General features: G+C 40.8%; 2 protein-coding genes across 4 annotated transcripts in view; one reads left to right on the forward strand and one right to left on the reverse strand.

The window, feature by feature from the left end:
• Nucleotides 1-6,450: 6,450 nt before the first annotated feature.
• On the reverse strand, nucleotides 6,451-21,409 carry zgc:66427 (uncharacterized protein LOC406256 homolog). Of its 2 annotated transcripts, XM_023294459.3 has the most exons (5): nucleotides 20,609-21,409; nucleotides 19,207-19,302; nucleotides 19,005-19,110; nucleotides 12,508-12,609; nucleotides 9,779-12,286 (listed from the first exon to the last, which is right to left on the reverse strand). In XM_023294459.3, exons 1-4 carry the CDS (start codon nucleotides 21,132-21,134, stop codon nucleotides 12,552-12,554), a joined length of 786 nt encoding a protein of 261 aa, XP_023150227.1. In that variant the 5' UTR covers nucleotides 21,135-21,409; the 3' UTR covers nucleotides 9,779-12,286; nucleotides 12,508-12,551. The 2 variants fall into 2 exon arrangements, with proteins under 2 accessions (XP_054870070.1, XP_023150227.1); XM_055014095.1 differs by lacking the exons at nucleotides 9,779-12,286; nucleotides 12,508-12,609 and adding an exon at nucleotides 6,451-7,010.
• Nucleotides 21,410-21,656: 247 nt separating this feature from the next.
• The window catches only part of tep1 (telomerase-associated protein 1), a 65,665-nt gene continuing 62,469 nt past the window's right edge, over nucleotides 21,657-24,852 (forward strand). Inside the window, exons 1-4 of one of the 2 annotated variants that reach the window (XM_023295155.3) lie at nucleotides 21,657-21,832; nucleotides 22,832-23,361; nucleotides 23,499-23,687; nucleotides 24,374-24,523. In XM_023295155.3, coding sequence (XP_023150923.2) covers nucleotides 22,834-23,361; nucleotides 23,499-23,687; nucleotides 24,374-24,523 — 867 coding nt within the window. In that variant the 5' untranslated portion in view covers nucleotides 21,657-21,832; nucleotides 22,832-22,833. The remainder of the gene's footprint in view (nucleotides 21,833-22,831; nucleotides 23,362-23,498; nucleotides 23,688-24,373; nucleotides 24,524-24,852) is intronic. The other variant, XM_055014094.1, reaches the window with a different exon arrangement.

Raw genomic sequence — 24,852 nt, forward strand, 5'->3', positions numbered from 1 at the left:
CCTTTGCTTTAATCAGGTCATCAGCTGGCAGGGGACACCTGTGACGGGGAATGGCTCACCTGTTCCACATTCCTCCTCCAGCCATAAAAGAAGGGTTTCTCACACTATTCGATGCTGGACCGTAGCACGATGTCGTGTTAGTCACGCACACCTGCCTGATAAACTTTCTGTACAGACCAGATCTGTTGTTCTCTGTGTAGATCGCCTGGCCTTTCTCCGTCGCCTTTCCTGTTCCTACCTGGTCTGTCGCGCCCCAGGTGAGTGATCCGCTCCATACCGCTCGCCTTGGACATCTCCTGGACACCTTACGTCGGCCACCGGAACCTCGGGATCCAGCTCTCCCTGGACCGCCGCGGATGCTCCAGTCGCCCTCCTAAACCGCTCCCAGTTAAGCCTTTTGTATTTCTAGCTTAGTTCTTTTGCCAGCCGAACTTACCAGAAATTAGTTTTGTTTATTCCACGCTAGCAGCGTCGCTTTCTGTTAGTTATTCTTACTGTACTCGGCAGTTTTGAGTTTAGTCGAAGTTCTGTCCTTCTTCCGGCTGTCTTGCCTTTAGCTCATTTTGTCTAGGGATAGTTCAGTTTTTAGTTTATTAGTTATTAGTCTCCCTCCCAGTTATTAGCAGCCGCGGAGTTTTTGCCTCGAGAAGATACTTGGATTCTGGTTTAAAATCCCAAGTGGGGCCCACGAGTGTTTTGTGTGTTCGTAAATAAAGCAGTTGAAATTTACCTTGCTGTCCTGACTCTGTCCGCGCCTGGGTCTTTGCATTACCGTGACATATATACTCTTCCCTTATATTTTGGAGTTTTGAAACATTTAAATAGCACTGCAACATTCATGAGACGTGCTCTACAAACACAGACCGATGTAATTTTCACATGAGGCTGGAGCAAATGGGTTATATTATAGATTTTGGTAAAGTATGTTTTGGGGTTCGGATGATTCCTTGACATTCAAAGCACTTAACTGCTTCGAACACAAGTCACGCGACCAAATCACGCGGCACAGTGGTTCCATACATTTGCTTCATGAGCTACCACACATGTGTTGGAGCCTTGGGTGTCAGAAGACCATCACTATTTACAAATGACAAAAGAAAATACGGATTTGAATCTTCTCTGATTCCCTGATTTCATCATTGGTCGCCTCTGCTGCTTTGTCATTTATTCTTTATTTTACCAAATAGCATCAGTTGAGAACAATTTCTCAATTACAATGAGGATCTGGCAAGATGCCCCAGCATGAAGAAAGACAACAAACAATACATATACAAAAAAGGACACACAAGTGTTTAAACAGAGATTCTAAACAACCTAGATTAATGCTAGCAATTCAGTGAGGCAACGGTCAGCTAGGGTCTGCTGCAGCTTCTACTTAAACATGTAAAGGTGACGGAAGAGATGACAGTTTGAGAGGCGGTGCGAACCTTGGGGATAGAGAGTGTTATGAAATCACTGGACCTCAGGTGGCAGTTGTTGGGGTGTAGGAGGTTGTAGAAGTATTGAGGTGTCTTTCCTGATAGGGCCTTGTAGATGAGTAAAAGCCAGTGCTGGAGTCATCTGGTGTAAAGGAAGGCCCAACTCACCAGTTTGTAAAGGTCACAATGGTGAATGGAGAAAGGTGCACCACTACCAACATGGATGGCTGAGTGATAAAGGGCATGAAGCCTGTTAAAGACACACTTAGAGGCCATTTTATAGATGACATCGCCATAGTCAAACATTGGGAGTATGGTCATCTTCAGAGTGTTTTTGGCAGAGTATGTCAAGGAGGCCTTATTATGGTAAAGGAACCCCAGTCTAGATTTGATTGTAGCCTGTAGAATATTGATGTGAGGGGTGAAAGAAAGTGAAGAGTCCAGCCAGAGACCAAAGTTCTTGTAGGAGTTGACGAACTTCAGATCTGAACATCTGCAAAGGTGATCTTTGGGAGGCTGGAGACAGTGCTTGTCTGGTTGAATAGGATACATTTTGTTTACTTGGAATTGAAACACAAGTGAAAGTCATGAAAAGACTCCTCGATTAAAACAAGACTGATTTGAAAGGTAGATGCAGCAGAGTGAAGGGATGGGCCAGTGGAGTATATAATGGTGTCATCAGCATAGAGATGAATTCAGGAGGCACCAATAGCTTTGGCCACATCATTTATGTAAATGGAAAACAAAGTTGTGCCCAAGATGGCCCTTGAGGTACACCCTTAATGATGATCAGGGGTGCTGACATAAAGTTCTCTGACTTTACTCACTGTATACGATTATTAAGGTAGCTGGCAAACCAGTTAATACAGCTTGAGTACAGGCAAATGCTAGAGAGCCTTTGCAGAAGCATTGTGTGGTCTACTGAATCCAAGGCCTTGGCCAGTTCTATGAAGGTGGCTATGCAGGCCTGCTTATTGTCCATAGTGGTGAAGACGTCACTGAGGACCTTCAGGATACCAGCGATGCACCCATGGCCAGGTCTGAAACCTGACTGCAAATCTGACAGGATATGGGTCAAGTTAATTGAGCTGGCCATTCTAAGACCTGGATACTGTTCACCTGCAGCCAAGTTCTACTGGCCCTGGATGTGTGGTAAGGGGCATTATCTTGAAACATCTAGTTTTAACCTCGACAGAACAGTGCACATGCAGAAGAGAGCATGTGGGTTTGGAGAATGGTGCAATACTTGGCAAAGTTCAATATGCCATCACAGCAGCACTCATGCATCCCCAAACCATGATACTGCCCCCACCATGCTTGACAGAAGGTACTGTACATGCTGGAGATAATGCTTTGCCTGGTCTTCAGCGCACCCTCACATTAGCAGGAGGGAAGATAAAGTTGGAAACTGCACTCTGACCACAGAATTTTCTTCCAGTTGCTGGCTGTCCAGTTCTTGTGTGCTTGGGCCCAACAATGCTGGGCTAACCTCTGTCTGTCATTGGTCAGGGGCTTCTTGACAGCCTTGTAGGACCTTAAGCCATGATCTAAAAGTCAGCCATGTACAGTGTGGGTGGAATTCTGGACACCAGTTTGGTTTGACCACTGCTGCTGAAGCTCCTGTGATATCATTCAGCAATTTTCCCTGCAGATGCGGATCAGGATGCAGTCATTTCTTGCTGAAGAAACCCTTGGACGCCCAGATCTTGGTCTGTCTTTCAAGTTGTTGGTTCGTCTGTATTTCTCCAGAGTGTATCCAACTGCTGAAGGACTACATCTGTACTTCCTGGCTATCTGGGGGCAGCTGTACCCTTTCTGGCTGAGAATCTGCATCTTCAGGTGTGTTTAATGCCGTAGGTTCCTTGTCCCTGAAGAACTTTCAAAAATTTTGTCTTTTAATAAAAAGCACAACCTTCATTAGTGGATCACTGATACCAAAATCACCCGCTACTCAAAATTTCTTATGTATTTTAATGGAACCAATCAATTTTAAGTTTATAATGTTTTTTTTAAGGGTTTGTTTAGTATTATGGTTGTGACTGTACTAAAAGAAATTGCACTTGAAGACCTAAGAGTGATTCTTAATGCAATATTTCACAAATGCATGGGGTGTCCAAAAACTTTTTCACCACTGTATAGAAACACTTTAGAGCTGTAAATTCAAAACTGAAGGTCCTGAAACATCTGCACATGACTTTAAAATAAACATATATGATTAATGTGTGGATAAAACATTTTAAAATGCAGCTTTTGTTAATTCATTTTGTTTGTCTAACCTGTGCTGAGAAGGCGATGATTACGACAGAAATGACCAGCGTCTCTCCCATAGCTATGACAACAGCAGTGGTGTCGAAAAAGGAGGTGAAGGCTCCCAATATGTGCGAGAAACTCGCGGTGGCGACAACCTGGAGACACAAAAGTCACAGCATTAAACAAAATAATATCACGTAAAAAAAAACTTTTATTCTCTCACTGATGTGTTAGGATTTAGCTTCTTTGTGTTTTCTTTCTCATTCAGGTGCAAAATGTCCTTTTAGTTTTGCAGCATTGAACAAACAAATTAGGATGTCAATAAAACCACAACTGCTCACACTGAATCTGTGAGAAGGAAACTGAGGTTTTCTTCAGGAGACAGGATTCTGAGAACTGATCTGAATGTTTAAGGAACATTTAACCGCTGAAGAAAATTGAACCGGGGATTTGATTTCACACTTGAACTGCTACTTCAGTAGTTTTTAGTCAAGGAATTATTCCACAAAATGCTTTCAGCTGAGCCTGTTTGACCAAAATGTTTCACTCCGCTGTCAAGGATGTGGCTGTGTGGTTTCATATCCAGCATTTATGTCCTTTTAAAAACATGGTTCCTTTATTATTTATGTTTTTAAGTAACATATATTTAGGATTCCTGTTAGATATTTTATGCTGCTGTATTTGTAATCCACCAGGCCCACGATGTTCCAGGGGTGATGGGTGGCTTGCAGAAGATGAGGGTGATGGTAACCATGGCGAAGACTACGAAGGAGCTGAGATAAGCCCACCGGTTGGTCTGAACCGCCTTTGTGGAAATGGAAAATGTGGAACAAAAGGATAGAAAACAAAGAACTTAATTACTAACGTAGAACTGTGGTGAAAAGTTCACAAAAAACTGGTCTCAAGGGTGAGTCTATAGTCTAAATCAGTGCTGTCAACTCAGCTTTTAGCACAACCTCCTAATGATCCTGCATTTTACTGCACATACTTATGAGCACGTGACAAATAAAACCTGTCAATCTTGCCTCATGTATTAATAAAGCTGATTTGTAATCTTAGTGTTATGATTAAAAGTTGGTTCCAGCCTCAGTTTTTAAGACAAGATTTGGACTTGATTTCCAAAATTCTGCACATTTTTAATGAAACCCGGGGTTAAACATTGACATACCGTAGCTGTCATCTGTTGTACAGTGGATAGTTATTGTTTTTAGTCAGTAGGAAATATTGAAGTCTCCAAGTCTTGTGCAATAATTCATCTTCATCTGATTTTACAGGTGCAATATTTCTTGATCGTGTGTGATGTTACTTATTAGCTCAGTATAACTTCCAGCATTGCTTTCTCCTGTTCCATTTGAGCTTATTTTAGCTTACTTTTAAATTTCAGTAATATATCATTTTTATATGTTGTTACATTTATGTATTTAGGCACAGCTTTTATTTTGTTTTTTTTCTGAGCAATTTCTGGCACAAGAATTTCCTTTGGGATTATTAAGGTTTTATCTCATTTCATCTATCTTAACTTATGTTAAGTTAGATCTTATCTAATCTTAACTCACCTTGTCTTAACTTATCTTAACTCATCTTATCTAATCACAGCTCAGTCTCATCTTATGTTAACTCATCTTATATAAATCTTGTCGCCTCTTAAATCATCTCATCTTTTCTCATCCTGTCTCATCAGAACTCATCTTATCTCATCTCATGCTAACTCGTCTCATCTTATCCTGTCTCATCCCATCTTATCGCATTTTAATGCATTTGATCTCATCTTAATTTATCTTATCTCATCTTAACTTATCTTTTCTCATCTTGTCTCCTTTTAACTCATCTTATTTTATCTCATCTCATATTAACTCATCTTATCTAAATCTTCTCTCAGCTTAACTTACCTTATCTTTTCTCATCTTAACTCATCTTGTGTCATCTTATCTTGTCTCATCTCATCTTATTTTATCTTACCTCATTTTATCGTATCTCATGTTAACTGATCTCATCTTAATTTATCTTAACTAATTTGGTCTCATCTTTACTTATCTTAACTAATCTTTTCTCTTTTTAACTTATCTCATCTTAACTCATCTTGTCTCATCTTAACTTATTTCATCTTATCCCATTTTTTCTCATCTTACCTTACCTCATTTTTTTGTATCTCATGTTAACTTCTTATCTTAACTCATCTTGTCTCATCTTAACTTATCTTGTATTATCTCATCTGATCTCATCTTACCTTATTTTAACTCATCTTAACTCATCCCATCTTAACTTACCACATCTTACTTTATCTCATCTCATCTTGTCTCGTCTCATCTCAGATTTGAACAAGATGAATGCAAGTGGCAGGATCTTTAACCTTTAGTATTATAGTTGCCACAATAATCACAAAAATACCAGTTGCAGTAGCCTAACTGCACAAAATATCCCTCTTTCCTCCAGCTTCAGTCATCTTTAACACCTGAACACCATTTACTGCAAATAGGAACTCATAATATTAAATGACAAACTTATCATGGCTCGAAAATGCTGTTTAAAAGTAAAAAGTTGTAAAAACATCCAGCTTCTACTACTCTAAATGGTGGTAGGGCAAATTTAACCATAATATCTGCCCGTTACATTGATGTATATTTCTGGTTACTTAAAGTAAAATCAGTTTCATGTACTTACCGTAAGTTCATCATTTATTTATATGTCAGTCATCTGTTAATCTTCTATTAATGATCAGTTTTCTCTCCACATTATTTGGGAGCTGGTGTAATATTTATTTGTAACAGACTGCACATACAAGTAATTTTTCGATTTATTTCATAAGATAAATCATTTTGAAATGCAGTGCCTAAAAAACAGTGAAACAATAGGATAAATGTACAATACATTACTGGAATAAAATAAGTAGGCTAAAATAACACCAGACTAAAACAGTAAAAGCAAACAGCAAACATTATGGCAAAAATCTTAAATTTTAAAGCTTACCTGTACCAAGTACTGTATGCAACTAAATTCAAACTTATCTCACAAAGAATGCCATCACTCATAGGCCAAAAGTAGGAAAACCAAGACTGCAAACCTTCCTTATGAACCCTCTCCTCACTGTCTTGTGACCAAAAGATGATGAGGATATAGGTGGAGTCGTGTTGGATGCAGCTTCTGGATTTATGACGCGGAAAGACTTGTATCCAGCTGAGGGCTGATAGCTGCAGGGTGGATTGTAGTTGGCTGGGGCTGCAGAATAAGCTGGAGGCTCCTGTTCTTGGTAGGTATACGGTGGAGGTGAGGAGGGGACATCACAACCAGAAGGGATCTGTTCGGATGTGAGGGCGTCTGCCGTGTCCGACATCCTGGATGAAACTGAGGTACAAAAGTGAACCATATAAAGAGGTTAATGTTTGCAAAAGAAGAAAAAAACAACATAAAACCCATAAATATACAGTAAATCACACGTGAAACCAACAGGTCTCTGCAAAAATAACCACCAGTTTATGCAAATGTGTGAAGAGAAACAAAACTACTTAGATCTACACGACAACCCTTTTTTAACAATATATTCCAGACATGTCTGTGATTTTAGTTATACTAACTTAACTTTACCTGAACATACTTTGAAACACCAATAATTTCTGACCAATTAACATTGAAATATTTGTTATACAACCAGCTGAGAGATGTTTTTTAGGCAGAACCTTTATTCCATTTAGAGATTTGTCTCAAAAGATCAAATGCTCCAGTTATTGCTGTGACTCATTACTGTACACCTGCTTCCTTTTTTATTCAGATATGGATAAATTTATATTATCAAGCAATTTAAGGGTTTGTAGAGCAAAATGGTAAAATATTTGCTGTGATTTGAGTGAATATGCCCAAACAGTATATTTCTTTTAGTTCTGTAATTGAGAATAAAGTAAATGATCTTCCTATCTTTTCTGCTGGATTATATTCAACAAACAACCACTCAGTGCTGTGTGAGGAGAAGGAGGCTGCTGAACAGACTTCTCTCCATCAACCTGTGGCGCAGCATTGATGGAGCACTTTCAATTAATGTGATGTTTAAAGTGATAAAACAGATTCATGTCCGAGGTTTGGCAATGTTAAAAACTTCACTTTTGTATGACATTAGATTGGCGGTCATAAAAGTTTTAGGTGACTTCCAGGAACCCACAGCAAAATCCTTCCAGCCTGACTCGAGTATAGTGAATTATAATAAACATGTATGTACTGTGGGGCGCTTTTTTCTTTACTTTTTCCAAATCAAGAACAAAATTCATGGAAATCTGATCCTCCCTTGGTTATATTGTTATCTAACTTCTGTTTAGGGAAGCTCATAGTTGAGTAACCATTTGTGCAGCTTGTTTCGAACAGAGTCACCACCTACATCTCAGGATTTACTCCTCAGCATGTTGTGGCATTTTAAGATTAAACAGATGTTAAAACTTGGCAAATAGGATGTGTAACTTAGATTTTTGTACAAACAATGATAAAATTGGAAAACCTAACATGTCAACTGAAGTCATGCATACACTAAATAATCCTGTGGAAAGCAGCAACCCAACGGAAGCCCATGGAGCCCACATAACGTGATAAGACCAGAAGTGCAAGCCATCTCTTCATCTGCAATCGTAAGTTGAAACCAAGGTCACACTGACTGAGCAGAAATAAAAAAGAAGAGGTGGTTAAACTTTCACATCATATACTTCCTGATTGGGTCTCAAGACGATAGGTTGTGGCTTCCCAGAAAGTAAGAGGAGTGTTTTAGAGAAGTATGCATAGACAATGTAATGCTTTGTGTTGTTAGTTAAAATCTCAAGATTTTACTCATATTTGTTCTTAGAGCCTCTGTATTTAATAAACATTATTCACATCAGACTGTGGAGATTTATCATCAGCCCGTCCAAAAAAAATTGTTATACACTCTAATATTTCGTTGAACCACCTTTAGCTTTGACTACAGCAGGCATTCACTGTGGCATTGTTTCAAAAAGCTTCTGTCACAGCATTTATTTCTGTCCAGAGATATATTAATTTTTCACCAAGATCTTGTACTGATGATGGGAGAGTTAGACCACTGTGCAAAGTCTTCTCCAGAACATCCCAAAGATTCTCAATGGGTCTGAGGTCTGGACTCTGTGGAGGCCAATCCATATGTGAAAATGACATCTCATGCTCGCTGATCCACTCATTCACAATGTGAGCCCCATGAATCCTGGCATCATCATCTCCCTGCCTGTGCCGTCAGGGAAGAAAAGCTGCATTGATGGAAAGACCTGGTCATTCAGTATATTCGGGTAGTCAGCTGACCTCATTCTTTGGGAACATAATGTTGTTGAACCTGACCAGCCCTAGATCATAACCCTAACCCCCACAGACTTGTAGGCACTAGCCATGATGAATGCATCACTTTATCCACCTCTCTTCTTACCCTGATGCACCCAGCACTTTGGAACAGGGTAAATCTGGACTCATCAGACCACATGACCTTCTTCCATTGCTCCAGAATTCAATCTTTATGCTACCTAGCAAATCGAAGCCTTTTTTTCTGATTAGCCTCATTGATCAGTGGTTTTCTTAGGGCTACACAGCTGTTTAATCCCTTGAGTTCCCTTCACATTGTGCTTGTGGAAATGCTCTTACATTCACTATTAAACATAGCTGTGAATTCACCTGTTGATTTCTTATATGATTTTACCAGACATTTAAGTGATCTCTGATCACGATCTAAGAGTTTGTTCCGACCACATTTGTTCCTCGAAGATGATGGTTCGCCACTATCCTTCAGGGTTAAATAAAGCGTTGGATGGTTCTTAACCTGATTTTAGTAGTTTCAGAAATCTCCTTAGCTGTTTTCTTTGCTTGATGCAGGTCAATAATTTGACCCTTCTGAGACAGATTAACAAGCTAAACTTGACAACATATAACAGATTAATAAAATAGTAAATGGTGATTACTGTTATGGAATGAATGTTTTAAAAATGTAAAATATTTTTGCAATTTTAATGCTGTTTTGTAACTCCAAATACATTTTTTAAATCTAATTATGACACATCTAACCCATCTCAGTTTCATTCAACAAGCAGAAATGCCTCAACACTTATAAAACGAACAAAACAGACTTCGACAAAACATCTCTCACACATATTTATTTGTAAAAAATACATATAAAAACAATTTCTGAGACATACAAAAGATCGGAGCTTAGAAACAGTATATTGAACAGACAAGGACCAAGCCATTTTCTTGAACTGCATTACATATTTACAATTTAATAAATAAAATTCAATTTGTTTTTATACCAGAGTAAAGGCAGATTGTCCGTATCTTGGGGATGCAGATACCTCTGTGGTGACACTGAAAAAAACGAACAAAAAAAACCCATTCTCAGCTAATACGTTAGCCTCAAACCGCAGGGTGGACTCGACACCCTGCAATTTGAAAGCCAAGGATTTAGGGACATTTATACAACAGCCCCCCACCCCACCCCACCCCCACCCCCCCACCGTCCTTGGTTGAAGAGGAGCTAGTTTCCACACAGAGCGTTTAGCTAGCATTGGTAAAAATTGAGGTATTGCACCACACAGCTTAGAAGGAGGGGAAACAAAGTAAATGAGAGTCACGTGAGGGCTTCAGATTGTCTGTTTTTATCTTCATCGACAACCCGACCTCCACCAACAAACACCCTCCCCTCAACCCCTCCCAGCCAAAGAATATATCATAACTTATCACCACAACAAATGTAACATGTAATGATTCAGTGCACCTCTGTCTTCCGTCTTCTGCACTCTCTCACTCAATCCACAGTCAGACTTTTGGCATTATTTTTCTATTCTCCAATACAAAATATGAGAAACATGCACAGGGCTGGCCTCTAGTGGCGGGACAAGTTGTAGCACCTCAGACAGCAGAACACCAGTGACCAGAAAGAGTATTAAAAAAAAAAAAAAAAAACAGAGGCTGGGGGTTGAACAAACTCGAGTTACACACATAGATTCGTCTCCTCAGCAGACGGTAAAAGCATGTTGTTGTTTTTTTTTTTTTTTTTTAAAAAATCTTTCTACTGGCCTGTGCAACAACAGCCAGACGGTGTGTGTCGAGCAGCCTCGGCCTCGATTCAAAAGCCCAAAAATAAACACTACAAACACCGACTTGCACAAGAACCCCTTCACCAGGCAAAGGCAATCAACACACACACACAGGCAAAGGAAAGCCATTTTTAACACATTTACCAATAATCATGTGATATTACAATAGCTAAAAAAGAATAGAAAAAACAAGGGGAAAAAGGGGGAGGGGGGCTGCTTATGTAATCATTAACCATCAGCTGTTCACAGCCTCCAGTGTTGTGGAGGGAGGCAGATACCACATGGTGTAAACATGCCCCCAAAAATACATCCCTCGATCCATCCTTCCCTTTAAAACCTTCCCAGATCTGGCATCCATTTAACCAGATGGCAAAACTGTCGCTTGAGGGGCCTGGTCCAAAAAGGAAAAGAAAAATCCGGACTAAACCCTAGAGAGGAGATAGGAAAGGGGGACAAAACTGGACCATGTGAGCCGCCATGTTGCGTACCAAAACAAAGACATGTAACAGGATGTTGTAACCTGCTTGACCAAGCAGACTCCTAGGCAATTTACAGTAAACACACACGCTTTCCTGAATATACAACCATGCTCAGGACATGTACAGCCCCTGAATACACACATACAAACACACAATCTTATCCCAGACCTTATGTCCAAAAAAGAAAAGAAAAAAAAACAAAAAAAATCAGCCTTGAGGGACAAAAGTGCTCAAATTGTTGCCAACACCAGCGCTACTATTGCCCTATGAAATATCTAAAAAACACTCAGCAAGTAGCAGCACATTAAAGTCAGCGCTAACAAACCACCTACGAGAAACTGACCAAGAAAAGAAAAGTGAAATAACAAAAAAATAATGATTAGCCCCCAAACTTCCCCTGAAATGTTTTACAGGTAAAAGAAAACAGAGAACACCTAATAACGGCGGCCCCCATTCACCAAAGACAAGCCCTCAACTTCCAGCTCAATCGAAAAAAATAAAGCAACGTGTCTGCGGCGACAGTTCCGGCTTTCAGTGTGAGGTTGGTTCATTTGGGGCGAGCCGAGGAAAGAAAACATTCGTCCAACGTATGACATGGAACAATACTCTTTTGCCAAATACTTGATAAAATGACCGATCCCGTTCGGTTAGGGAGGAAAAAATACACAGGAAAGGATCCAGAGTCACAGTTAAGACAACTTTTTTGTTTTGTTTTGTTTTGTGATTTGTTTTTGCGTTCCTTCCCCAGCTTCAAGATCGTTCGGGATGATAATATTAGATATTTTTTTTTTATGTTCAACTTCACAGAACAGACAGGTTGTTCCTGTCCCAACTAGAATCTCCACTGCAGGTTAGAGACAGAGCAGCTGTTTGTCGCCGTTTCAGGAGTTTGGCCTTAAAAAGATCAAATCAATCGATCCTAGTGGAGAGTGTCGGGCGTCACTGCTTCCTCTCAGGATCTTCTGTTCTCCACTCAAATATCTGTGGTTTGCGTCTGAGAAGGGACAGTGGGCTTTTGTTTGTTCAATTACATGTTTTTATTTGAACTTTTTGAATTGGGGTTCAGTGTAGTCTCCTGTAAGGGGAAGAAAAGAACAGAGTGGACATTAGACAAATGCATTTAAATACAGTTTACAACAAGGCCGGACAAATAGTTGTAATAAATGTCACATAAAAATGGCATTTCATGGAAAATGCATTAAAAATCATGTTAAATACATGTTACAAACTGGTGTTAAATGAAGCATCTGCAAAACAAATTCCGTTTTAAGGAGATAAATGTATGTACGTATGTACCTGAGTCGGGTTGGTCACTATGAAGAGTCCATGTGACCCGTGAGTCAATCGAAGGGATGTTCGGGGCAGCAGGGCTTCACCTTGGACCAGGAGTCGATGCAGCTACAGGGGGAGACGCAATTATGTTTAGATTTACTGAAACAATACACTCTGAGTAACTCATGCTAATGTGGCAGAAGCTCTGAGGTGTGTTTCTGATTGTGGCTTAATTCACTTACTGAAAATGGGAAAACAGATTAAGTGTAATCACTGCAGCAGGCTGTGAATGAGTTTCAAGGGATTGCTGGTTTATTAAATGCAAAAGGATCAGAGATATGAGATAGGCTGGTACTCATTTTTGTTTGATTTAATCACCAAGATAGGGCTGAAACTATTAGTCAGCACTTGATTAGGCGACAGACAGAAAAAACATTTACTGGTTGCAGCTTTTTCTCTCCTTTATTAGATAGTTAAGTGGGCTTTTTTGACTTTTTGGTTATTGATTGAACACAATTTAAAGACATCATGCAGAGATCTAGATTACTGCTTATAATTCATGGACCAAATGAATAATTGACTGAATAAAGAACATAATTAGCATGTTGATCACTAATGAAAACATTATTAAATTGCAGCCCTGCACTAATAGGTGGGTTTTATCGCTTAAAAATTATGTAGTGTGTCATTATTTTTAAGCTGTCACTGTTTTGCTTCTAAAATTCAAAGCGTTTTCCGAATCTCAGTTGGTCTACTGCAAGGGTGTCAAATTCATTTTAGTTCAGGGGCCACATTCAGCCCAATTTGATCTCAAGTGACTAGCAAACTCACAGCATATTAACCCATAAATAACCACAACTCCAAATTTTTCCTTTGTTTTAATGCAAAAAAGTACGTTCTGAAAATATTAAGGACTTATCTTTTTACAAAAAATCGTGAAAATCCTGACTTTTTTTTATGAAATTTAATTCAATTTCAACAATATTTTGTCTCAGTTTATTATTTATACACTACAAATTACAGATCACAGTGGATCTACAAAGGCACAAAACATTTAGTCACAGGTATCTGAAACTGAAAGATATAGTATTATACTTTATGATCAACAAATGACAAATGTCAGCCAAAAATAAAACAATAAAAACAAGACAAAGTATCACAAAGGAGACACAAAATGTAAAAAATGAGACATAAACCGACAAAAGTGAGAAACAAAATAACAAAAAATGAGACAAACGACACAAAACAAAAAAGAGACAAAAAATTAGAAAGTGACCAAAAAATGGACATGCGACAAAAATTAGACAAAATGACAAAAGCAAGAAACAAAGCGTCAAAAAAAATAGACTGGCAACACAAGTGAGACAAAAAAAAAAACAAATGACAAAAATGATACACAAAATAACGGATAAAGCAAAACACAGTGACAAAAAGAGACGAAAAACACAACAGCCAAAAAGGAAACACAAAACAACAAAAACAAGAAACATGACAAAAACATGAAACAAATGACAAGTAGGACAAAAAAAAGACAAAAAACAAGACAAATTATTACAAAAATGAGACAGAACGATAAAAACGAGACACAAAAGACAAAAGCGAGAAATAAAATGACAAAAAAGGAGACAAGAGACAAAAAATTAGACAAAAAAGAAAGCGACAAAAAAATGGACATGCGACAAAAATTACACAAAAAATGACAAAAGTGAGAAACCAAACAACAAAAAAAAGTCTAACAACACAAGTGAGACAAAAAGGAAACAGAAAATGACAAAAACATGAGACAAACGACAAAAGTCAGCCAAAAACAAGACAAAAAACAAAAGTGAGACACAAAATGACAAAAGAACAATGAGCAATATCATATGTGACTTTATGATCAAAACAACTTGTCCTGGTCAGGAAATTATTTTTAATTTAATGTCGTCTCTGTAAGTTTTACACTTTACAAAGTTGTGCTGCAGGCTGGATTGGACCCTCTGGCGGGCCGCTTTTGGCCCACGGGCCACATGTAGGGTTGTCTAGGTTAACCGGTTTTACAATAACCACGATTATAAATAGATATTCGTCACATTTTTCACAACCACGATTATCCGTAGAAAAGCCTCGCGAGAGGTGCAATGCAAGAAGCGTGAGCTGCGCTGAGTGGAGAGAGAGTGGCTCCTTGGCCTGTGCGCGCGCTCCTGTCTAATCGGCATCACCGAATTCACTCACCGCTAAATTGAGGATGGCTGACGGGGGTGCTCCTCCGGACTTGCATCCTCCCAAAAAGCGACTCAAATCAGCAGTACGGGATCACTTTGGGTATCCAAAAGATGCTAAAGGTGAGGTTTTCGTGGATGGGCACCCCACGTGCAAAGCCTGTCGTCGCAAAGTTGCAGCAAAAGGTGCGAATACAACCAACACGATACAGCATCTTCGTGACAATCATCCACCGCTGTATGTCCAAGTCAAGGTAAAATCATCATTTCCCAATAAAAAAGTACAGCAAAGACCGCGTTAGTGCCAACCAGTGCAGCGCTTCTAACAACTTTTACCACAAGTTTCAAAAATAAGGAGGGGGGGGGGGGGGGGGGCAATGACGTAGGCATAATGCACGTGTGTAGGCAACACTACAGCAGTGATCCCCAACCACCGGTCTGCGGCCCGTACCGGGTCGCACAGAAAGAAAAAATAATTTCTGGGCTTCCGGCCCGCCGAAGTGTCCCTAATATTGTGGCCGCTGTGCGCAATGAGGTTGCCAAGATGGGACTGTCCGCCGCACGCGCGGTAACTGTCGGTTCCGAAGTCAGCGGTCCGGCGGCCGGGCCGCCCCGAGGACCCCCCGCGCCCCGAGTTTCCTCCCGGAGCCAAAACAACCGGCGGGTCGGGAGCTCCGGTTACCTCCTGCGCTCCCGTTCCCCGCCCGTCGCAGCCGGGCTGCTTTCCTGCGTCCGCAGGCGAGGGGAAGACGGCGGGCCGCGGCGGGTGGGGAATGGGAGCGCAGGAGGGAACCGGAGCTCCCGACCCGCCGGTTGTTTTGGCTCCGGAAGCCCGTGCCCTCCTCCGAAGATGCTGTCGGCCCGGTCCCCTCAGCAGGGAGTGTGGTCCGGGAAGCCCCGCTGCCCGCTGACAGTGGTAGTGGAGGAGACAGTATAACCTCCAGGACAGGGAGGCTGTCTGTCTGCCTGGACCTCCTGTCAGACTCTAGAGTTTTCCCTGGGAAATGATCCGGGTGTTTGGATTAATTGTTGTAAAATTAGTGGTGAATTGTTTATATAAACGTTTTAGTAAAAATAAATAAGACTCCCATTTATCCTTTTTTCTGTAGTTATATTGTCTAAAATTGTGGAGGATATTTAAAGCTTAAAATGAAGTGTTTTTAGAATCTTTAAATGTATTCTTTTTATGTCTTTTTGTTTTGTTTGATTTACAAAGTAAACACTACGTTATCAACCATACATTAAATTGCAACATTCCATAATACATAAAAGTCTCAAAGAGGCACTTCACTAGAACTTACTAGAATTTACTCACTAACTTTTGTTTTAATGATGGCAGCTAAAGAAGCCTTTAAGTTCCTCAAGTTAGTGACTGTTTTGTAATGCAATTTGCACTTTTATTTACTACAAAGACGTGTTGGAACAATTTATTTTATTTTATAAGAACAGTAAATGTTTAAAAGTTTAAGTATTATTAAAGAGTTTATTTAAATACAAACACTGGGTTTTTTTCTTTCATAATGTCGATAATCGTGAATAATCGTAAAATCGCAATATTTCCTTCCACAATAATCGTGGCTCAAAAAATTGAAATCGTGACAACCCTAGCCACATGTTTGACACCCCTGGTCTACTGGTTTTGATTCCAGACTGCTTTTGCGACCTTCTTTGTGAGAGAGTGCCAGTTAAAATTTCAAGTGGTTGCGTTGTGCTAGTGCATGATGATCATTGAAGCTGTATTTGTGTCGCTCTAACCGGCAGCTACTGTGTTAACCACAGCGGCGGACAGTAGTACTTTTATAACTTCGGTGTATTTACACTTAAAAATGAGATCACCAGCAGCTACAAGCACTGCTCATAGAAGAGAGTGCATGTAGAAAAAAAAAATCATTAGGTTTCATCTGGGACAAATCTGAAATTACATTGCTAGTTTAACTCTTTTTAAAATAATTTTTAGTAACATGTCTGACACCGCAGCTATCTAACAGCAGCCACAGCAGCCTACAATGTGGGGTGTTTAGGGAACAATAGTAAATTGTATCATCTATTGATAAGAAAATAATCAGCAAGTGATGTGTGAGAAGAAGTTAGTCTGGAGCCCTGTTGAATAAAAACACAATTCCGCAGCCAAACAGCTGCACCTACAAACTGTGGCGCAAAAACACTAAAGGCTTGAAAAAGTAAAGAAAAACTGCTTAACGTTAAACATACTTATGTCGCAGCTTGAGGCTAAATTTTATTATTCTCTGCTAGTTATCCATCACAGTTAAACATCACATGTGGATTTCAAAATAAGACTGCACTGACATCTGCTTAAGCACACAATAATGACATAACTTGGACAAACTTTGAAAAAAACAAAACAAAAAACAGCAGGCAGGACCTCCACCGTGATGTATTACCTAATCTTGGTAAATCCTCTACTGTGATAGGAAATCTGCGGCTCTTAGGAAGTTTGGAAAAACCGAGTGTTGAACATTACAGCATGCTTTGAAAACGTTGTTTTGCAGCAAACGGGCTGAAACACGCAAAAACACCGGTGGCCCTTTTTCAGCTTCATAGTAATTTATTTTTCCGAGACAAAACTCTGGTAGATCTGTGAGCATGTCTAATCAAAATGCAATGACTGTGCAGTTGTTTTCACAGTTGTAAAAGCTTTCATCTGCAAATACTTGATGCCTTTTTAAAAAAAAAATTGCTACACCACAGAAACAAGTCCTTATCCATCTATTCTTATTTTCAAAATAATTATTCTTTATGGCAGTGACTCTGCAGTGGTTGCTGAGGTAACTTCAGAACATGATATCATGGGAGAGGACGAACAGTCTTTAATTATCAGGAGTGTGATGTTTGTATGTGACCTAGCACAAAAGAACTTTTGCTTCCTTGTTTTGTTAAACCATAGACCAGCGACCACACTGTTTTCAGATCTGGAAACATGTTTCTCAGCCTCGTGATTTTGTATCTCACTGCTATCACAAAGATACCTTTATCTGCATGTATGCCGCCCAATATTAAAACTTTCTTTTACAGAGCATAGTGCAGAAAAAGATGCTTGGGATAATTTAGAAGTGATGTCATCACATAGTTTATTCAGCAGAGCAGCTCCGACTAACGTTTTTAATACTCTTAGCACTGTCTGCAACGCATGTAGCAGAGTACACAGCTGAGCAGACGGTGGTGCGGAGTCAAGCGGTATCTTTATATTAAGGTACTGACTTGTTTGTGAAATATGTTGCTGGAAAATAAATATGTAATGACCCCGTATTTATCCTTTTCAATATAACTCTGAAAAATATAAATTTAGGCTGACATATCAATACGTCAGTTTCTAGGGATCAATCGATATGGGTTTTTCAGGGCTGATATCAACTGTTGATGATCAAGAAAGGCCAATATACATTAAATGTAATGTTTTAACAGCATGCGATAGAAAAGAACCTGTCATTCATAACCAGGGTTCTTCATATTAAGGGTGACTATAACTGAACAAGTAAAATAGAAATAGGAGTGATTAAATTATCTCCTCTGTTTATGTGGGATTGACTGAGATTGATCAGTTTGTCTCCTGTATTCTTCTCTATTTTCTTAATCTTTCACTGTTGAGTCACTTTTATTTTCCACTTAGGTCCAGATCTTAAAGTGTTATTTATTGACTTCCAGACTCTGTTCCAGTTTAATCTGTAGCTGCCTGCTAACTTAGCCGCTAGCCATTAGCCTTAGCCACTGTGAATGAAGCAAATTTCCTGATTTGTGGCAACAACTTATGACATTTCTGAGACCACAGAGTGACAAAAGACAGAGAGAGGAGGCTGCATCAGAAATAAATCGATAATTGGCCAATAAAAATACCAACACGGATAATCTGAAAAATGCCAATTATTGGCCACAATAATTGGTCAGCCCCTATCACTTTCATTCTTTTTATATATATATATATATATATATATATATATATATATATATATGTGTATGTGTATGTGTATATGTATATGTATATGTATGTATATATATATATATATATATATATATATATATATATATATATATATATATATCTCCTTTTGGCTTGGGGAGAAGAATGGGGGAGGGACCTACAGCAGAAGGCCATGGGCTGGATTCAAACCCACGGCCGCTGTGTTTGGGACTATAGCCCTTGTTTATGGGTCAACCAGGGAGCCCCTAAAACCCCATCACTTTCTAAACTCAACTACATTATCGCCCTCAAAACTCCAGTATCAGTCAGGCTCTGTTTTTTGTCCTTTACTGTTTGGTTTTATCAGCCGTGTATTTTATTGAAGCGCCAAACATCAACTTTACCCCTTATGGTAGACACAGAGGCAAGCCAGCCTTGCGATGGTCTCTCCCTGTACCAGATCCTCCAAACAGATGGAGCACTCTCCGCTGTCTTTACTTAGCACATCCGCTGTAAATACACAGGCACAAAGCAACAATAAGCATCTCCAGGCTTTAAAAAACACACACACAGCTGTCAGGAGCATTTCTGTGATATGATACTCACTATTGTAAGGTAGAGGAGGAGACGTGAGGCAGCTCAACAGGTGATCCTCAATCCGACCCCCGGGGAAAGGCTTCGAGCAGAATGGACAGCGGATATCTGAAGGGAGAAGAGACACAACAGGGAGCTGATATTAACACACTGTGTTATAGCCAAATATAAATGATTGATGATGCACACGTCACGGCGAGCACACGTGCCGCGTTTGGACGTCTTGATTACACAGGCCGACACGGCAAAGGGATTAGCAGACGGAAACACAGTCAGCCAGTGGAAATGCTGTGTTCTCATTCCAGAGACAGAGCGAGTGATGTTACCGCAGTGTAACTGACCTGAAATAGCTTCATTTGACTGCGTGCACCGCTCAAAACAGTGACTCAGGCCCGAGGGAAAGCCATGCGTGGACGGGACAGACAGGCAGAAACGTTGCCTTGCTGCCCTACATTCCCCCTCCTCCATCTATGAGCGGCTGCCAGCAAGCAGGCATGTGAAGTTGTGACCCATTTCCCTACACTTGCTAGAGGGCTGGCCTGGGAAACCCACCACACTGCTGTGTTCTAGCTCAAAATGGCATGCTTGCTGTCACATTGCCACCTTCCCTGTGAATCTGATTATCTAACCCAAACAGACAGTGCATTTTCACTTCCCCTGCAAACGGAGTCTCATTTTAATAGATTCCAATAAAAAAGACAGTTGGTTGCTTAATGTGTTCGACTTGCACGCCGCGGGACGCGCCACTGACGACCACTGTCAACAGGCTTTGTGACATGAAAGAGCTTGTATGTCACCACTTCCAGTTTTATACCACAATTCTGCCTCATACAATAGGGTCTCTGATGATTTTAGTCAGCCTGTGAGCATGGGAAAAGAGATTATCTGTTCAGGAATGTAAATTCCTCTAATAATCAATTTTAATTTCAGACTGGGAAGATTGAGGGTTGAACTGGAATATATTTGGATGTAGATACATCATAAAACAATGAGGCTATTATTACTTGCTTTAAAAGGCTGCTTTGAAGTTAAAGTTATCCATTCATGAAGACTGAGTCAAGTTAGCAATGAATACCCCTGCCTACTACATGACTTTCCTCTCTATATTGCTATTAATTTCTCAGAACAAGTCACTCACTCGTCTTCAGTTAAATATCAGCGGTGTAATAAAAGCATCAAAAGTCATAACGCAAATTTCTGCATTTTTTTCTCTTGTATTGAGTAACTTAGTTGTGCTGATATTGTCAAGTTGTAATACATCCATATTTACTACATGTGTGATGTCCCGGCATCTAAAAACAAGACAAACCACAGCTACCACGCAATTACCAGCCAGTTGCTACTTATGTTGCACAAATATCGAAAATGAGGTGCACGGATAATACTGTTGCACTGTGTAAATGTGTTAGCTTACTGCCATGGCGGTTGTTAACACGGTACAGGCCGATCCAAGCCTCGGACACCGGCCGCTGGTGGGTGCCTCGGACCCGGGCGGATCTTGCGCCAACGCTGCGGGTGGAAGAGTGTCGATTCCCGGGCAGCCGCTCGGAAAAGGTGCGGTGGGGTGTGCGGCCTGTCTCCTCTGCGGGTTGGTGCTCTGCGTCGACGGCAGCCTCCGGGCTCACGCTGCCGTCCTCCTCGGGCTTCCCCTCGCTATTGTTGTCGTCCGCGGGGGACGTTTGGCTGATGCTGGAGGGGATGCTGTGGTCGTCGGCGGGGCTGCCGTCGGCGCTCGCCCCATGCTGCCCCAGGTCCGAGTCGCTGCCTTCCTCCGATCGGCTCCGGTTGGCCTCCGCGTACTCGAAGCTCACGGAGACGTCGACAACGAGGCTGGTGGGCCTGGCGCAGCGGGGTCGCCGGTAGGAATCCCGCTTTGTGCCGTCTTTCCCGAAAGCCGAGGGAACCGGGTCCTCCTGTAGGCGGCTGGCTCTGGTCCCCATCTCTGTAGCAGGCTAGCTAAGCGCCGAGCTGCTTCCTCAAGGCGAATCACCAACGGAACAAGGGGATGGGGTTAACCTCGAAACGACACTTGAACAGTCAAACACTCGGCTCTGAGCTTTAAATAACAACCGCTGCCTGGTTACCGAGCGTCCGCGAAGAGAACGGCGATGGTTCGACGCTGTTTCTCCGGCCTCAGTTTGCTCTTTCTGTACACATTTTCCTTTCTTTTTGGACGTGCCCGTTCTCGCTGCTGCAGCGGAAATACAGCATTTTCGCTTCCTCTTTGAGCCGCACACGAATAGTTACGGTAACCCCACCGTGTCACCGGAAGACTTAATAATTTAAATATTAAAAAACTTGCACACGTTTATTTTTAGTTTTTATACACTTTTAACTAACTTCCACTTTTAAATACAGCTATTATTTGACTTTATATTGAATCATTTTCGAGTAGGCGCCAATATGTAGGTCATTACGGTAAAAAAGTACACAATTAACTGACCAATCAGTGCCGTCCTGCTCTCTGCGTGACTAAGCAGCTGCTCTTATGAGGGCATTTACTGGAAACCAGCAGCTGCATTTAGCTTCTCAAACATTGAACAACTCTGCAGTGCATTGACCTAGCATCACAGGACAAGAAGACACGTTTGTCCAGACCCAGCTCCTTATCTGTGGAGCTGAAACTGTGGGTTTTGCGGTGAGTTTTCAGGGTTTTTGCGTAGGTGCTAGTAGCTAAACCACCACGCCTATAAAAAGTCTTGAGTCATTGCAAACAAGTAAGGAGCTACAAGGAAGCAGCCTCACCAGCGTTGGATGTTGACTAATATCAAAACTCAGTTCGTTTATGACGGTGACATTCAGTGGTTGATGTGTGTTTTTTTAAGTCTGATTTTACTTCACACACTGTAGTAGTTTATATCCAAAAGCTATCAAATCATTTACTAGCACCAAAAACAGCTCTGAAGTTACTTAAACCTTTATTTAAACCTTGTCTGTGAATATAAATAGTTTTCTTTTAGCTCGAACTGAGTTTTTGGTGTGCAGAAAGATCAATTTCTTCATGCTTCTTTATTCTTCTGCATTGGCTTTGTTCCATCATTCCTTCATTTTTTATTGTATCTATAAAACTGCTATGATTAACTGATTAGTAAATCAAAATTCAGCTTTTTTAATAATCGATAAACTGGTTTGAGTATTTTTTTGAAGAAAATAAAACAGAAAATCTGATTGTCAGATTGTAGACTGTAAGCTGGTTTCTTTGCTTTTCTCTGACAGTAAACTGAATTTATTTTGCTTTTGACATGTGAGGGCATAATTTTTGGCCTAAAAGAAACACCAGTTGACATTTTTCACAATTTTCTGACATTTTATAGCCCAAACAACTAAGCGATGGATGAGAAAATGCTGTTTTGACAGTGGAATTAATTGCAATCGTGTTTCCTGATGGAACTCCATCCACCATGTTGTCGTATGTTGGGCACTGTTCTCACTGTTTTCAGACTTTGTTCCCTCGTAATGGCCGGTTTTATTGAGCACCACACCCTAAAGTGCAGTAGTAAAATGCTTGCTCAAACAGCAGAAAGAATGCTGCCGAACGGCTACTCGATGATGTGTAGGATTATAAGTGTTTGTGAATGAGAGGAGAGGCTTCATTTGTGATGTATTTTGACCCTCTGATTGATGTGTTTCTCCACAGCGATGAGGGCGCTGACTTTGCAGCAGGCCAACGTGGCTCCAGGAGATCAGCAGCAGTCGGCCACATGTTGGAGAAGCTTGTCCTCCAACTATGCTCCACTGAATCTGGAGAATAAGTTCCTAACTCAGACCTCGCTGATGATGCCCCAGCCTGGCTCTTCGCTCATAAACTTTGCTGCACAGTCTACCTCCTGCCCTTTGCTCCAGCCCTCTAGTCTGTCCTCCACCTCATCCTCCCTCCTCTCCACCTCTTCCCTCGCTGTCTCGCTCACCTCCCCCCTCCTCAGCACCCAGAACAAGCTCCTGACAAGTGATTCATCTCACCCCTCCTTTTCCTTGACCTCCTCTTTCCCGAATACCTCTTTGCTTTCCATGTCGCTCCCTAGCGGCACTCTGCTCAATCGCTTCGCTCAGCCTCCCTCCTTCCTCCCTCATGGTCTGGATGGAGAACAGAAAAATGTTAATGGAGGAGATGAAGACGGAGAGGAAATATCTGAAGTGATGCCGTCCTGTTTTGAAGAAACAAGTGTGGTACAAGAATCATTCTTTGTCTTTTGGCATAAACTCAACCTAATATTAAGTGGGCTGCTAATCTATTATCATTTAAACTGTTTGACCAGCTCCGTGTTTAATGCATCCGATTTTTAGTGTAACTTATTGTACATCAGCAGTGTTCAGAGGATGGGGTTTGGTCTGAAGAGGAAGAAGTGGAGGCTGATGCTGGGACAGCTGCACAATTACCTGTCATGGAAACAGAGTTGGGAAATGAGGACCAAGCTGTGGCCGTCCTACAGGAGGAATTTGCAGAGGTTGAAAGAGGAATTGAACAGATTGAAGAGGATCTGAAAGATTTAAAGGTAAGAGAAAATATTTTACACTGCATATGTATGTCACTAGGGCTGCACATTGGCATGGTGGTTAGCACTTTTGCCTTGCAGCTAGAAGAACCCCGGTTCGTGTCCCGGCCTTCCCGGGATCTTTCTGCATGGATTTTGCATGTTCTCACTGTGCATATTGAGGTTAATTGGTGATTCTAAATTGTCCATAGGTGTGAATGTGAGTGTGACTGTTTGTCTCTATATGTAGCCCTGTGATAGACTAGTGACCTGTCCAGGGTTTCCCCTGCCTTCGCCCGAAGTCAGCTGGGATAGACTCCAGCCTTCCTGTAACCCTTATGAGGATTAAGTGGTGTATAGATAATGGATGGAGATGAATTTGCTTCAAAATCAGGCAAGATTTCCCAACAGCTTCTGAAAATTGATCACTACTGTGCATGTCCTAATCCCAGTCTTAAGATCTGATTCGAGAAGCCAATCCAGCAAAATTTCACCTGACTAATGCCTGATCTTTTGTTTACATCCAGTTTTGTCAGCTGGGATAGACTCCAGCCCCCTTGACCCTAATGAGGATTAAGTGGTGTATAGATAATGGATGGATGGATGTTTCTGGAGTAGTGTTTAGTTTAGCATTTCTGCATTTCAGAGCTTCAAAATTAAACTCTTCTGTGTGACTGTAACTCAATGTGTTCCCGTCTATCCTTCAGTATCTGCTGCTGAACGCTGTTTGCTGCTCCCTGGTTAATAAGAGCACAGCTCCAGGCCAGGGGGAGTGGGACAAAGAGGACAGCGTTTGGACCACCATAATAAACCTGGCGAAGGAAATTTCTGCATCAGACCCACAGTTTCTTCTGAAGGTGTGTGTGCATGTCTGTGTGGGTGTTTGTACTTAAACTGGATTGTAGCTTCTCAACTTCAGTTTAAACTAAATTAGTAATAATTACTCTCAGATGTGCGGTGCTTTGGATATAAATATCTGCTAAATGAAATTATAGAAATTGTAGAATTTAACTCCTGTGGGGTTTCATCATCCAGCAAAATGACTCAGACACAAGTCATTTGAAAACTGTACTGTAGCAACCCCATTTGTCAAAGAAATCACAAGAACTGGTGAAAAACAAAAATACGTGAGGGTATTTTATCAAACTAGTGAACTTTGTGTATGAGATAAAGCATATTTTTTTCA

This window comes from Amphiprion ocellaris, chromosome 10 (assembly GCF_022539595.1).
Source record: "Amphiprion ocellaris isolate individual 3 ecotype Okinawa chromosome 10, ASM2253959v1, whole genome shotgun sequence".
In the NCBI taxonomy this organism is placed as follows: domain Eukaryota; kingdom Metazoa; phylum Chordata; class Actinopteri; family Pomacentridae; genus Amphiprion; species Amphiprion ocellaris.

Bases quoted from the DNA above. Each gene is read 5' to 3' on its own strand.
- zgc:66427 (XM_055014095.1), bottom strand. From the start codon at position 21,134: ATGGGGACCAGAGCCAGCCGCCTACAGGAGGACCCGGTTCCCTCGGCT. The intron at 19,303-20,608 runs GTAAGCTAACAC...TTCTCCCTTCAG, and splicing joins TGTTAACAACCGCCATGGCA to ATATCCGCTGTCCATTCTGC. The intron at 7,011-19,004 runs GTAAAGTTGATG...TTTGTACCTCAG, and splicing joins CTCTGTGTCTACCATAAGGG to TTTCATCCAGGATGTCGGAC.